Consider the following 17039-nt stretch of genomic DNA (forward strand, 5'->3'; position numbering starts at 1 on the left):
ACACCATAATATGATAGCCATTAGTAATACACTGCTCTTGAACATCTGAAATGCAGCTACTGAGGGCTTCGCAGGTGGCGTTAGTGTGTTTAAGAACCCACCTGCCAAAAAAAAAAAAACAGAACCCACCTGCCAATGCAGGTAGATGTAAGAGATGTGGGTTCGATCCCTGGAGAAGGGCACAGCAACCCACTCCAGTATTTTTGCCTGGAGAATCCCATGGACAGAGGAGCCTGGCAGGCTATGGCCCATAGGGTTGCAAAGAGTTGGGACATGACTGAAGCAACTTAGCATGCACACATGAATGAGGAACTAACTTTTGAATTTTACTTAATTTAAATAACTAATTTAACTAGCACATGTAGCTAATGGCTATTATAGTGAACAGTGTAGAGCTATACCATTGTTATTGTCTAATACTGTTGAAAAAAACAACAATCAATTGTAGATAATAAAGAAAATGAGCAAAAAAATCATGAGGGTATGAACTTCATTTTGTTACTGTTTCCCTAGCAGCTAGCACATAGGAGGCACTTAATGCATATATTTTGAATGATTTAGTGAGTTATTATTAGTGATTTCAGAGGCAAATAAAATGTACCTAACAGTATAAATAAAATTAGTAGTGTCCCCACAAGAATAAAATACTACTAGTAAATATTATGGAAATAATTATATATGAAAATTATGCTAGAAATTATATAGATATCTTAACAGTTAGTTTTAAAATGCTTTTAAAATTCTGAAGTCTACTGAAGGAAACAATTTTTGAGACTGTACCAATTATCCTTCTATCCATGTCAACTTACCAACAAGTCAAAAACCTCATTGACATCTTTCCCCCGAATTTCAATGCCATTAATTTCCAGAACTTCATCTCCTTCATGTAACAGACCACTTTTTTCTGCAGCACCCCCTTTAACTATCCGACTAATGATGACAGAATCCATTTCATTACGAACTGTAGCACCCTAAAAAACAAAAAAATTCAAGTCAATTTTTTTAAAAAATGCATTTTTATTTCCTCATTTTTAAATTCTTACTTTTCTAGTTAACAATATTAGCCTTCATTCATCTGGAGAAAAAAATTTATTTACATACAGTAACCATGGCAATAGCCTGAAAGCTATCATTTCCTCCACATTTTCTGCTTCGGAAGCATTCTATTTGTTAAAATTCTAAAATCAGACTTTTGAAGCATACAACAGCATAAAAATGCACTTGCTCAAAAATAAAGTGAAAGCCTATAATCAAATTTGTTCTTTATATGGTAGATGCTATTCAAATGGTTACATTATATTTAGGTACAATTAGTGAACATGACTTGTAACTGAAAATCTTTTTAAATTCAAAATATCATGAAGAGATGAATACTAATCTGGTTAATAATCAAAATATTAAATACTATAGCTGTATCCAATTCACATTAATATTTATTAAATATTTATGATATAAATCAGAAGCACAACTGAAATATATAGTCAAAAAATGGAAATCTGAAAAAAGCTTAAGAATAGACAGTTTGTAACACTTTTCTCCTGAATCTTTATTTTAAAAATTTGCCATAACTTTCCCAATTTCTTTTTTTGGTGGGGAATAAAACCTTGTTACATAAACTGCCTTTTAATAAAATACAGTCCCTACTTCATATACCATATTATGCAAGAAAATTTAAGATCTTAGGATTCAAGGATATTTCTCTGAAAATAAAAAGGAAAAAAATTAAGGTAGTAATAGCAGACTAAGAGAAAAAACATTTACATATAAGAACTATAAAATATTAACATTAAACAATGCATACTTCTAAATATATGTGAAGTATGTTAGTAATTACACTGAATGAAATGATCACAATTTCTAACTTGTTTTTTTAAAAAGCTGGAAGAATAATGAAGCAGATTACCTGTCCCTTCTTTGTTCAATTACTTCACAACCTATTTTTTCATCAAATTATGGGTGAGAAAAGATGAACAAATTCTTCTCAGCCTAATAAGGAGTATGAGCAAGAACATAAAAGAATTCCAAAAAATTAGCCTCAAAAGAGAGAAACTACCATAAATGTAAAGGGTCTTCAATTATACAGAAGACCTCCATGTGGAAAGGATCTCCTATCAGAGATGTGAAACACTTACCAATGGAATATCTCGAGCCTTTTCTATACGAACTATTTTTACAGTTTCTCCTCCATATTGGCCAACGCTTTCATAAACTCTCTCATCTGCAATAGGCTCTAGCTGCATTTCCTGCTCAGCGACCTTATCATGGGCCAGTAAAAGTGCCTGTTTCAAAGAAACCCAAAGCATTTAAAGTAACAACATGACTTATTTCTGTAGAGAGATTTTAACCTAACTCATGTACAAAGTATCCTGCTCATAAAACACTTAAAAGTGCTATAATTAATTATATATTCAGATCTGTTTCCAAAGTTTCCAACTGAAGTACAGATGCAGCTCTGTTAACTTTTTTAGCTAACTAACGTGTTAGTTACACTAGGGAATACTCTGGGATGAGTTATGAAAGTCTAAAATGCTTATTAAACTTCAAAAAACAATCACTTTAAGGGTCCAACATTATAATTAAAATTTACAGAAAAACATAACCAAAAAGGAGAAATTTGTAAATAAGTTGTTTCAAAAATAATGTGGTTAATTTTAAGTAGAAAAGTATATAATCCAACAGTAATTACTTTGTGATGTAAACAATCAAAGCTATGGTTTTTTAGTCAAAGTTATGGTTTTTCCAGTAGTCATGTATGGATGTGAGAGCTGGACAGTAAAAAAGGCTGAGCACCGAAGAACTGATGCCTTTGAACTGTGGTGCTAGAGAAGACTCTTTCGAGTTCCCTGGACAGCTATAAGATGAAACCGGTCAACGCTAAAGGAAATCAGTCCTTAATATTCACTGGAAGGGCTGATGCTAAAGCTGAAGCTCCAATATCTGGCCACCTGATACAAACAGGTGACTCACTGGAAAAGACCCTGTTGCTGGGAAAGACAGAGGCAGGAGAAGAAAGGGATGACAGAGGCTGAGACGGTTGGATGGCATCACCGACTCAATGGACATGAGTTTGAGAAAACTCTGGGAGATAGTGAAAGACAGGGAAGCCTGGAGTGCTGCAGACCATGGGGTTGCAGAGAGTTGGATACAACTGAGTGAACAACAACAACAATCAAAATAGGCTACATAATATATGAGCTCTTTGCTAGTCCAAGAGACTGATTCAAAGTGATACTGAATGCTGGAAAAACCACATAGATAATGCTCTGTCCATTTTCTACCTGAATATGTGGAGCATTCAGCAGAGCAGTTAATTCTTGTCCTTCCTTCTGGGGAACTGGCTTCAAAACAGTTTGTACCTAAGAAACAAAGATTATTCCTAGGTTACAGAAAATATGACATTTGTACAGATTTTTTTAAAGGGCAGGATTTAAAATTGTGAAAACTATTTGTAAGACAGAAAAGCACTGAAGAGAATTATTTTTTAAATGTTTTTTTCTCAGAATTTTCAATCTTATCATGATTGACAAGATAACTTGTCAAAACTTATTTATGGCTATGAATGAGGCATTTCCTTAAAATTTCCTGCAAATACATTATAAAATAGACTAATAATGACTATATAAGAGAAAAGCTATTCTAACAGTTATGGTATTTTATATTTTTAATCATATGTTTATGTAACTACATTTTAAATCAGAGAGGACATTTTAGAGTTAGATTAACAAGATAAATTTATATGAGAGTGACAGAATAACCACTACTCTATAATGAATTATATAAAGGATCTTCCTCAAGTCAAGCAATTCTTCCACTCTTAGTATAAACTCCACTTGATTATGAATTTTTTTAGCCTGTTTCCTTACTCATGGTTCTTAGAAGACTGAGATAATCTATACAGACTGCTTTACACATTACCTAGCACACAGTAAATTGTTATTTTAATATATTTCGAGATGTGAGTTACTCATATTTTAAGATTTCTATATTAATGGTCATAAAATGAATTGACCTCTACTTGGTGAGTATAGTCACATATACTGGTTTACTATTTGTTTTTAGTATCTAAATTATATTATCCAAGTACAATGAGATGGGAAATAGTCAATATTTATGTGTGAAAACAGTTTATTTAACATAAGGATTATATGTTCCCTAATGTTTTGAAGGAGTCTGTAAAATTATCTGGGTCCGGCATTTTGAGGAGTAAATTTCTAACTTTCAATTTTACCTACTGTTACTACTTTTTTCAGCTATCTGTAAGTCACTTTCGGCAGTTTTTATTTTCTTACAAAAACCACCCAGGTGATAGCACTTTCATACTTAACAATATAAACTTATAATTTGTTATAATTTATGCTTTTATCTTTGCTAACATTATTAGTGTTTTTTTCTTCATCTGACTTGTCAATGGTTTCTCTATTTTCTTGTTCTCTAAAAAAAAAAGAAACTTTTAAGTGTTAAATTTATGTAAGTAATTTAATTCCTTTTTCTGATTTCATTTACTTCCCTTTCTAATTTCTAATCACGTGAACTGTACATTCAGTTGAATTATTTTCAATCTTTTCTTCTACCATAAATATTTAAAATTTGCTCTGTGGGCTATTTTTCCTCAAATATGTTCTCATTATCAGTTATCTCCGATTTTCCTCCTTTTTCTATTTCCTTACTCCAGTACCAAAAAGAGCACTTTGTAACAATGCAGATTAACCAAACCAAAATCATCACCATTGATGATTAATTAAATTAATAAATAAATATATATATAAATTAATCTATAAAATTTTAATAAAAGCTCATGATTAAAATAGGAATCCAGTAATTCTTTAACAATTCTTATGGTTATTTTAAATAATTTTTAAAGTAATTCCCCTATCAAAACTAAGAGATAATAATTTTGAGATTAATCAATTTGACCACAAGTAGATCACAGCAATGATAGCATCAGAACTAGCCTGTTCTCTAGTTTTGGCACCTGTAAAAGGACGTTTCTAAATATATATTGAGTTCTATATGTATTCAATACAAGTAACAAATCTTCAAAGTTATGTATTTATAATACCTGATTATCTAACATAATTTAGTCTCATCAGTACTGATTTATCTCAGTTTATAATGTATATTGCTTAAAATAAAACCATACTAAAAGTATTAAAAAAATTTCCCCTTTAACAATTTAGACAAATATTCCTCTTACTATACAAATATACAGCCAATAAAACCAATGCTCTTCTTTTCATGGAACAGAGTCTTATTTCTGTACTAAGTATACTTTTCTTTCAGGATAAAATACACATAAGCGAATTTTTCCTCACACATAAATTATCAACATGTGATCAGTAGTAATTAACTCTAATGAATCTTAGAGTCACAGCAGTGTTTTCCAAGAATACCGCCTCACTACCACTAACAATTACCTTGTATATGTCAGTGAGATTTTCAGAATACATACCTCCTGTGCAAGATCTTGTGCATTGGAGATAAGAGGAAATGGAGGACTGGCCTTGTTCATGTGTACTGTGACAGCATTGTGTATCTTAAACGCATTCTGGAAATCTTTATTTTGTACAAGTTGTAAAAGCAGTGAAATATCCTCCTGGCTCTGAGAATCTACCAAAGTATGTTGGATATGTTTAAGTGAAGAAAACAAGTCTTCCACTTCTAGGAGGAGAAGGAAAAGGTATCCAAAAATTAATTTTCTGTCTTAATTCCCCAAGTGTTTTAAGATAAAATTTCTTCAACCAGTAACAATATAAGTTTTGGGAAAAAAAAAACTTACCTATTTTTTGAGTGTCGAATCACTGTCATTTTACTGATTTTTAAGTAAAACTCTATAAAAATTATACAACAGAATCAAGTACATTTTTTCAAGTGTTTTAATTATGTAAAATATATATCACTATAAAAATAAATAAGGGGGTAGAATACATAAATGAATAAAAAATTTAAAACCACCAATAGTCCCATTACTTACAAAAAACTTAAAAAAAATCTCATGGCATTTCCTTTTTTCATTTAATAGGACATTTAGTTTCCCCACATAATCAGTCTTTACAAAAACATATATAATGGCTCCTTGATGTTCCATTACATGTCTAAACTATAATTTATAATAACCATTACATTAAATTGAGCATTCAGGGTGCGTCCCATTTTTTTGGTAGTGTAAGTAATAAGCATTTCTGTACATAATGATCATTGCTGTGTAAAAATATGTGTGAGATTCTGATGTTCCTTAAAATAATGCCAAGAAATGGCATTTTAAAATACCATTCTGACATTTTAAAAGCCAAAGAGTTTTCTAGGTAGGTTTTACATCCCATTACCAATATTCAAATATTATCATTTTTAAAACCCTTCCATTTCTTTAACAGGGATTTTGAAGCTTACTCGTATTTACCAAGCACTTCTTCTGTGGTCCATGGAACTCTTATGAACATATGTCTCCCCTAAGATGATACTGAAAAACTGGGGCATGTGTATGTTTGCATGTTCCTATTAGTGTCCATATGTAGCACATACATTTTTCCTGAAGGAGGTTATTCCAAAATGGATAAGAACCACATGTTGCCTCTTCTCTGATCCCCAACAGGTAGATATGTGCTCATGTATACACTTTGTCACACTTGTGGGAAATAGTTTTCTAATTTTTCTGTTAATTTTATTTGTGGTAACTTTACTGTAGATAGTTTTGGCTATTATGTGTTTTAAGAATAATCCACTTATTCCTGTGTGATTTCTCTCACTGTCTCTATGCTTATAAACTTCTTCCCCTAGGTCATTAAGTTTATTAGCATAGAAACAGTGAGAGAAATCACACAGGAATAGGTGGATCCCCTGGAGAAGGGAAAGGCTACTCACTCCAGTATTCTGGCCTGGAGAATTCCACGGACTGTATAGTCCATGGGGTCACAAAGAGCTGAACACAACTTTCACTTTCACTTGCCTAGGTCATTAAATGTTTACCTACATTTAAAACTTACTATGATTTCTATTCCACAGGTAACTTCAATCCATCTAGAATTAATTTTGTATAGATTTGAGGGGAAATTTGAACTTCATTTCTTCCAAACAGTTAACCAATTATTCTAACACCATTTATTGAATAATCTCTTCTTTTCCACTGATTTATGATACTACCAAATTCTTATATCTATCATGGTCTGTTTCTAGTCCATTGGTTTATGAGAACTGCAATCTTCTTCAAGTAACATTATAGTCTACACTCATAGGGACTTGACAAAAACTTGCTCATTACTTTTTCAAAAATGTTTTGACTTCAAGTGAGCTACAAAATCTTTTTTAAGATGCCTCCTATCTCCTATGTATCCAAAAAGAAAAAACCTACTGAGATGCTGTCTAAAATTAAACTGTAAATGATTCTGGAAAAAACGTAATAGTAGGTACTGTCCGTGTACATCTGTGTCTTATATAGTCCCATGAAAAAATAATAATTAAAAAAAAACCCTCTTAAGGCTTTGTTAGTTTTCTTCATACAGGGCTTGCAGAAAGGTTACTAATTCTTACATCCTGCTACTAAATAGTAGTTAAATATTTTATAGATTAGAATAGCTCTTCTAATCAGCTCTTCTGAAGTTCCCCATCTTCCACCCCTCACCCCAAATCAAAACTGCTTTAGTTCTCAAAAAAAAAAAAAAGTTCTCTAGTAACTTAAAATGTGGCCCCCCTCAAAAAGAGACAGGAAAAAAATCAAAAAGTCAAAACAGTCATCTGAAGAACCTAAGAAGTTGTGGTCCAGAACTAAATAATTAGCTATAAGTTAATGATTTATCAAGTTAATGATTTATCTACAAGAGTAGACAAAATATAGACAGGGGAAACTGAAAGATGTTGATCAAAGAGTACGAACTGTCAGTTTTAAGGTGGATAAGTTCTGAGGATATAATGGGTAGCACGGTGATTACAGTCAATAGTACTGTATTGTCTACTTGAAATGTACTGAGAGTAATCTTAGGCATTCTCAACGCACACACAAAAGGTAAATATGTGAGGTGATGGATGTGTTAATCAACTTAATTGTGGTATATTTTACAACATCAGATTGTACACTTTAGATACACAAAATGTTTTTGCCAACTGTACATCAATAAAGCAGTGCTGGGAAAAATATGGAACATCAGATTTCATCAAATTCAAAGAAGTTACCACAGAAATTACTTAAGTATATAAAGAATTCTCAGAGTATGAAGAATTCAATAGCCTTAAAGTATCTTTAGAGTAAAACAGGAAGACATTTTAAATGTCTTAAAAGGAAAAAGAATTACAAAATCAACAAAGTAGCTGACTATACTCTCCTGAAGACTATAACCTTTCTGAGTAGATTATGGAATTTTGGTTTAAAATTTTACTAACTGTTTAAAGGGGCTTAGCCTGGTTGTCAGGGCAATGAGAAAATCAGAAACTTCAGATCTCACTGCTGACAAATCAATAAGCAACTTTAGTCAGCCCAGATGTAACAATCTCCCTACTGTGTCTCTTCAAGCCCAGGAAGAGTTAAATTTTTAGAGGCAAAGGTATTTCTGCATAATCTCTATGTACCAAAGCCACCCACAAAGACACTAAAATATGGACATTAAAAAAAAAATTTTAATTAGTAGTTATACCTTTCAGCTATAACTACTGGTACTATTTTGTTATACTATATAGCCTTTCAGACTTTTAAAAAATGCTATCTTAACCACAGAGACCACATTATAAATGCTGTTTTACAATCTGATATTTTCCAATGTCTACAGAATAAATTCTTAGCATAAAATTACCTATCAGGGCTTCCCTTGTGGCTCAGCTGGTAAAGAATCCACCTGCAACGTGGGAGACCTGGGTTCAATTCCTGGGTTGGGAAGATTCCCTGGAGAAGGGAAAGGCTACCCACTCCAGTATTCTGGCCTAGAGAATTCCATGGACTATATAGTCCAATGGGTTGCAAAGAGTTGGACACGACTAACTAACTTTCACTTATCAGATAATAAAAACATTTAAAACTTTTATACATGTTGCCAAACTGCCCCCATAGATTCGTACTAACTCATACTCTTACCATCAAAGAACCTGAATGCCTGTTTCTACAAACAGACCAAATTTTTCATTTTTGGTGATCTGGTTAGGAAAGCATGTATTTCTTTATCCAGTAGTGAGTTTCAATGTATTTTCACAAGGTGAAGAGTCATTTATATTTCTTTTTTCCTAAATTTTCTGCTTATCTTTTGACCACTTTTCTACTAGATCTTTTTTTCCTTAATGACTAGAATTACACAGATTTTATAAATATCCCTGCAGGCTTAAGTAGAACCTACTGAATATAATTTTCTTGCTATATCAGAACAATGGTTTTTTAATCAAAGATATTTATGAGAATCAGTAAGGAAATTTACAAAGATATTTATGTCCTGAATTCTACCTTAAACACAATCTGAATCCCCTGTCATCTTTAATTATATATATATACACACACATATACCTATATATATTTAAGTTGATTATGTACTCTCAGGAACCAATGATTTACATGCTTTATTAACAGCAGTTGTGCAGCTGTAGCTGTAGTATTTTAAGACATAATATACTTGGGAATAACTAAGGTACCCCAAACCCATTTTCTTCTATATTAAACAACCTTGATTGCTGTACTGAATTTTTGTGTCTGCATTACAGTTATTTTACTTCCTCCTTTGTGACAAATTCTTTTATTGCCCTTTTTCACTTCTGTGGTAAACACAGCATATGATTTTCACTTTTAGAATATTGTAAATAAATATATGTAAATATATGTAAATATCCCAAGGAAACAGGAAAGGTAAGGTAGGATAATCTAAACTAGGAATGGCTTAATGAGAGATAAAACTAGAGATCACTGACCTTATTTCAGGAGATCAGATAATAGTTGAGATGCTGAGATTTTGCATGGACAGGAAATAGGCGATTTTTGTGGTTAGTCCAAAAGGGATGATTGCTTTCAAGTTCTAAGAAATGAGTAGCCTTCTCATGTTGATAGGAACTCAGGTAAGGAATACGGTTCCAGAGAAAGATAAAATCTGGTCAATCTGTCCAAATTGTGCTCATACTGAGGAATTCAAAGACATAAAGACCATCCACAACAGTTTAAATCCAGGATAAAAAAATTACAGGGTCAAACTGGAAATGTCTTTCTCTCAGGAAGCCAGGGACCAATATAAGATCTATAGGGATAGGACAGATCTTACTTTACTCAAGTAAAGGCTTTTGGGAGAACTTAAGAACTATACCATGTGCTAGAAATTACAGATTTAACTGGATTTGGGGTTCAAATTTTCAAGGTTATCATTAAGACCAATTTAATCTTGTTAATTATTATCCTTTACAATTCCACTAACCTTTATGAAGTCCTACTCACATTTTTTGCTAATTAGTTAAAACTGTTTTCACTGAAATTATCCCTTTTTAGAAATTATCTCCAGACTTAGTACATTAGTCAATGTTGCCAGACTACATTGAGATCACTTGCACTTAAGCTCAGCTTTTACAACAGAATATCACCAACCATTATTGAAAAACTACAAATATGTGTTGTTGTTGTTGTTCAGTTACTAAGTCATGTCTGACTCTTTGCAACCTTGTGGAACCTCTTCTGTTCCCCACTGTCTCCTGGAAATTCACGTCCATTAAGTTGGTGATGCTATCTAACCATCTGATCCTTGGCCACCCCTTTCTCCTCCTGCCTTCAACCTTCTCCAGCATCAGGGTCTTTCCCAATGAGTTGGCTCTTTACATCAGGTGGCCTGATACAAATTTGGCCTGAATTTCACATTGGTCACTGCCAATATTGAACAGAAAGGTATAGAACAATATCTATATTACAGGGATAAATACATATATTTTAATCCTCCTAAAATCTGACAAATTTTTCCCAATTTAGAAAAATCACCAAAACCTGAGACACACATAGTTCAGATCAAATCTCTTCAGATGGAGAAAATGAAGTCACACACAAAAATGGCACCTGGATGAAGAAATATTTTTCTTTGGCTTCCAAGAAAATGCTTTTCCTGCCATGCCAAGGGATTTTAAAAAGATAAACATTATTATTATTATTATTTAGATTTTAGGGCTTGATTGTGATATGTCATTTATCTGCTTTAGAAAAGCTGACCTGAGATGTCTTTCCACCTAATACAGAATCATGTAATGTACAATGACTAGCATTTAGAGGTGCTTACATATTCTACTTTACCATGTATCTATAGACAGAATTTCTTCTAATTAACTGTGTTTGTATATGTTCACACATATAATGCACCCCCAAATGCTACTTTTACAATACTGTTGCATTTATTTCTGCTATTTTAACCTAGTGTCTTGTGCTTTAAGTATTTTCTCAGAATATTTTATTTCAATTCTAACACAATCACAATAATATGCTAGATAGTACACTGGGAAACATTAATTTCATCAGTTTATAAATTTAAGAGACATTAAAAATTATGCTGCCTCTGTCCAATAAAGTTTTAAAGTCACATAGAAAGCAACAAATATCTATCTATATACCATTAGTCTTAAAATATTGATTATAATGAATTTTATTAGAAAATTCTGAATGGCCTTCTGATAAAGGGTCTTTTCTTTGATATTAAGTATGATGTCATAATGAAAAATAATTGTTAGCAATATCTACTCAGGGATTCTCATTTTTGACACATTCATTCTAGTTTCATAAAAAAAATTATTAATTTAGAAAGGTATTTTGTTGTAGGTTTAAAAAACCTTGTTTTTATATGGTGTATCTTTAAAATCACTTCATGTTACTCAAGAACAGTACATTTTCTACACACTTTAAGAAATGTTCCACTGTCTGACGCAGTAATTAGATTATATGATACTTACACAAAAACCACTTGTTATCTGAAATTCTGAGCAATTCCAGAGGAAATATGAAAAATCTTATCAGATGCAGCTAAATCCATCCTGTCAGATACGTAGCTACTTCTACAATAATGATGAAGATAGACAACATAGGACAGACTATAGAGAGAAGGGAGATCTCCCCATATACAGATCAGAGGCTCCCTTCCCCATTCCCACACACAATAAGCATGAAGAAAAAGAACCACACGGTTCTTTACACAGAGAAGTAGAGACATAAATGGAGAATTACAGGGCTACTGAGAAAAAAACAACACAACTGTAGAGTAGACAGTGAGCAAAGAAGGGAGTACTGAGGCAGAGCAGTACTCAGAACAAGGCAGGAGAGCGGTCAGACAGAAACGGGGACACTGCAGAGGGGAAGACAAACGCAGACATAACCATTCTGGCTCTGGTGATAAATTCTAGTTTGTAAAAACTTCCCTGCAAGCAAGTGCTTTATTCTAGTTCAGATTCCTTGTCCTGCAGTCTGATCCATTCCTCTTATTTGATGTTCCATAAATGCTGTTTGTATCATCTGCTCTAACGCTTCATACAATAGCTAAATCTTGATCATTGAAAGAAAAGGTATATTATCTAAAAGTAATAAAAATCACTGACATTTGGTTTGGGGATAATTAATCAGCTAAATACACACACAGAAGTCCATAAATCCATCCCCTGAATGCTCCCTTTCCTCTTGGCCCTCTCCTGACCACCTAAAATGAAACAGAATGAAGACTCTAAAATAGCTAACAGAAAGAAAACACCAAGAGTTGCTCTATCTGAAAATTCTACCCTCAGATTCCCAAGACTGGAGAATTGTTTGGCTGTAAGGGTAAACAATAAATTACTCAAGGAAGCTAAGGAATCTCCGTTTCTGAAGATCTTTTATTTCTTTCCCAATTATTTTTATTAGTTGGAGGCTAATTACTTTATGAAGATCTTTTAAAAGCAGTGGAGATAACCATCTCCCCGGGATTAGTTTTGTTATCTTCACTTATTGCTACCATTTACCTCACATGAAAATAGATTCTAGAGACCTATTCTAGCATTAAGATTCTTCCACCAATTCTTTTAACCTATCCTTAGAAACTTCTATATTTCAATCAACTTCATGACTTCTTCCCAAGAACTTTTATTAAAGATTTCTTTTCTCCTAAACTGTATAGTCAAACTGACTATTCAGGTGAGGAACTTAATAGTATAGAGGATGAGGAAATTATGGGGCTTCCCTGGTGGCTCAGTGGTAATGAATCTGCCTGCCAATACAGGAGACAATGGGTTCCATCCCTGGGTCGGGAAGATCTCCTGGAGAAGGAAATGGAAACCCAGTTCAGTATTCTTGCCTGGGAAATCCCACAGACAAGAGAAGCCTGGCGGGCTACAGTCTACAGGTTTGGAAAAGAGCCAGATACAACTTAGTTACTAAACAACAACAAATGAAGAAATTATACCAGTTTCCAGTACATCTATCCAATGAATTGAAATTAGAACTTCCACTTAGGAAATCCTTGCTTAATTAGGATGGGTAGTCTTTCCTTTTTCTTCTTAAATTTAAGGAAATAAAATTCAGATCACTGAGCTTTGGTTTTCAGTGGACTAGGTTAAAATGCATTTATTAAAAATAATCAGAAGCTCATGAAAGACCCTAAACAATAAGTAATCATTAACACATTGGGTTACAAATTAAAAACAAATTCTATACAAGTATACAAGCAAAGACAGTTGAGAGAGAAGACAGAGCAAACATCTTAGCTCCAAATATAGGACAATGGAGAAATACCACTGAAATGATTACTGCTCAATCAGGTACAAAAACTTCATGATTTTTCTCTGGACAAAACTGTAATGAATTTGGTGAGTAAGAAAAAGAACTAAATTTGAGGTCAGAATATCTGGGTCCTGGTTATGGCTTAGATTACTTATTAGCTGCAATATATGTCACTAGAAAATCCATTTCAAATCTCTCTAAACATGACTGGGTTTGACTTGGATATTATTTCACAAACTTCTGTTAGTGATCCATTAAAAATGTATATTCTTTAATAGCAAATGAAACAACTGACAAAGAATTCATCTCCAAAATATACAAGCAGCTCATGTAGCTCAATACCAGAAAAATGAACAACCCAATCAAAAAGTGGGCAGAAGACCTCAACAGACATTTCTCCAAAGAAGACATACAGATGGCTAATAAACACATCAAAAGATGCTCAACACTACACATTATTAGAGAAACGCAAATCAAAATCACAATGAGGTATCATCATCTCACATGGTTAGAAGAGCCATCATCAAAAAGTCTACAAACAATAAATGCTGGCGAGGGTGTGAAGAAAAGGGAACCCTCTAACACCGTTGGTGGGAATGCAAACTAATACAACCACTATGGAGAACAGTATGGAAATTCCTTAAAAAACTAGGAATAAAACTACAACACAACCCAGCAATCCCACTATTGGGCATATACCCTGAGGAAACCAGAACTGAAAAAGGCACATGTACCCCAGTGTTCATTGCAGCACTATTTATAACAGCAAGGACATGGAAGCAACCTAGATGTTCACTGACAGATGAATGGATAAGGAAGTTGTGGTACATATACATAATGGAATATTACTCAGCTATAAAAGGGATGCAATTGAGTCAGTTCTAATGAGGTGGATGAACCTAGAGCCTATTATACAGAGTGAAGTGAGTCAGAAAGAGAAAGACAAATACCAAATATTAATGCGTATATATGATATCCAGAAAGATTGTACCAATGATCCTGCATGCAGGGCAGCAAAGGAAACATAAAGAACAGACTTTTGGACTCAGTGGGAGAAGAAAAGGGTGGGATGATTTGAGAAAACAGCATTGAAACATATACATTGCCATATGTAAAATAGATAACCAGGGCAAGCTTGATGTATGACACAGGGCACCCAAAGCCAGTGCTCTGTGACAACCTAGAGCGATAGGGTAGACAGGGAAGTGGGAGGGGGAGTTCAGGATACAGGGGACATACATATACCTATGGTTGATTCATACTGATATATGGCAGAAAGCATCATAATATTGTAATTATCCTCCAATTAAAATAAATAAATTTTAAAAAAAGAAAAATGTGTATTTATCTTTCAACCCAGTATGTATATCCCTATTTGAAATAGATTTATGAATACTTTAGTGCAACATAATATACTTTAATATTATCTATTTTATTCCAGTTCTTTAAAAACTTACTGGCTAGCAGGATGGCTAAAATTAAAAAGATATATAATAATAAGTAGAAGTGAGACTGCAGAGAAACTGGAACTCCCACATGCTGCTGGTGAAAAGGTAAAATAATGCAGGTACTGGGAAGATATAGCAGTTCCTCAGTAAGTTAAATAAAATTACCATTTGATCCAGCAATTTCATTCCTAGGTATATATCCCAAAGAACTGAAAACAGGTATTTAAACAAAAACTTATACATGAATATTCATAACAGCATTATTCATAACAGATGAAAGGTAAAACAACCTAAATGTTCCACCAACCAGATGAATGGATTAAACAAAACATGGTTATTTCCATACAGTGCAATATTATCCAGCCATAAAAAGCAATGAAATCCACAACACAGATGAACCCTGAAGACATGCTATGTGAAAAGAAACCAGTCACAAAAGCCACATACTGCATGATTCAGTTAGATGAAATATTCCAAATAAACAAGTACATAGAAAGTAGATTAGGGTGGTCAGGAGTTAGGGGGAGAAGAGAATAGGAAGTAAATGCTAATGGGCCCAGAGTTTCTATCTGAGGTAATAAAAACACTCTGTATAATGGTGATGCCTGCACAATCTTGTGCATATACTAAAAACTCATAAATTGTACACTTAAAAGAGAGAATTTTATGGTATTATGATTTAATTCTTAATAAAGCTGTTATTTAAAAATGAAATAAAAAATTACTGGTTAAAATCCACAAGCTAATTTCTTGGACTAAAAAGTTAGATGATCTCTGGTGGCTTCTACTTCTTCTAAGTTAAATTTTAATCAAACTTACAATGTACAATATGCTTTTATATACATTCTTTCTTTTCACTTGGTCCTCAAGAAAATACAGAAACTGAGACCCAGGAAACTGAAGTAACTTGTCAAAGATCAATAGCAAGTGACGGTAAAAAAAGTATTTAAACTCTACATTTGACTCCAGGTATCCCCGCACTTTGAATATGCAATGATGTCGCACATTTCTGAACATACACTCACGCAAGTCTTTGCTAGGGTGAAAAATTTAAAACCTATTAGTACCTGTATTAACAGGTGGAATGAAGTTTTGACACATCGTGTCAAAGACCAAGCAGTAGAGCAGTTAATTTTTTTCTGTAGAATTATGCATATTTAATAACCAAACACTGTATTACTATACACATATTCTAATGAACTTTTTAATGTTTATTTTAGATTAGCACTAATCTTAGCAATATGAAATCAAAAAAATCATCAAACAGTCCCAACAGTTTAAATATTAAGGTTAATACCAATAGGTTTAATCCTTTCACTTTCAGAAAAAAAGTCCCTCAAAGGATGGCTAATAAAGATTGGAAACATTTATAGAAGTTGAGCAAAAATTTAATAGCAAGAATAATTAACTTCTCAGAAATAGTATGACCCAAAGTTTATTGACACTGGAGTTTTTTTTGTTGACTTTAAACTTTTAAATAAACTTTATTTTAAAAGCCAATCAAAAGAAAGTTTATCACAATCCAGCACAATTCTAGTATATCCCATGATCAACCAAAAGTCAAATAACATCAGAGAGAAATGTGAAGAAATATTTTACTTTATAACATCAAATACAAGAATACTATTGACTTAGTATGAATAGTTTGAATATGCAGAGACACCTGGCAAAAATATGTAGGTACTAAAAGACTGAAATACAGTATTATTAATATCATAAAAATATTTTATTTATCCTAGTTTTCTTCCCCTCAGTGTGTGTGTGTGTGTTTAATTTTTTCTTATCACTAACAGCATCTGGTGAAAACTAGAAAGCCCTTAATCACAAATCTCAAGACTCTTCTCATCATCCACAAAACTTACAGCCTGCTGTGGGTATGTGTTGAGTGGGTGGGTGAGTGTGCGTCTCGTAAGATCTCTTCACAA

At 33.0% G+C, this 17039-nt stretch overlaps 1 protein-coding gene across 8 annotated transcripts in view; it reads right to left on the reverse strand.

Annotated features, from left to right (window-relative positions):
• Nucleotides 1-17039, reverse strand: part of PALS1 (protein associated with LIN7 1, MAGUK p55 family member) — a 73056-nt gene that overhangs the window by 21719 nt on the left and 34298 nt on the right. For all 8 annotated transcript variants that reach the window (XM_061156844.1, XM_061156838.1, XM_061156843.1 and 5 more), the window contains 4 exons: nucleotides 5450-5658; nucleotides 3279-3356; nucleotides 2133-2279; nucleotides 810-971 (listed from right to left, as the gene is read on the reverse strand). In XM_061156844.1, coding sequence (XP_061012827.1) covers nucleotides 810-971; nucleotides 2133-2279; nucleotides 3279-3356; nucleotides 5450-5658 — 596 coding nt within the window. The remainder of the gene's footprint in view (nucleotides 1-809; nucleotides 972-2132; nucleotides 2280-3278; nucleotides 3357-5449; nucleotides 5659-17039) is intronic.

The sequence above is a fragment of the Dama dama genome, chromosome 12 (assembly GCF_033118175.1).
Source record: "Dama dama isolate Ldn47 chromosome 12, ASM3311817v1, whole genome shotgun sequence".
In the NCBI taxonomy this organism is placed as follows: domain Eukaryota; kingdom Metazoa; phylum Chordata; class Mammalia; order Artiodactyla; family Cervidae; genus Dama; species Dama dama.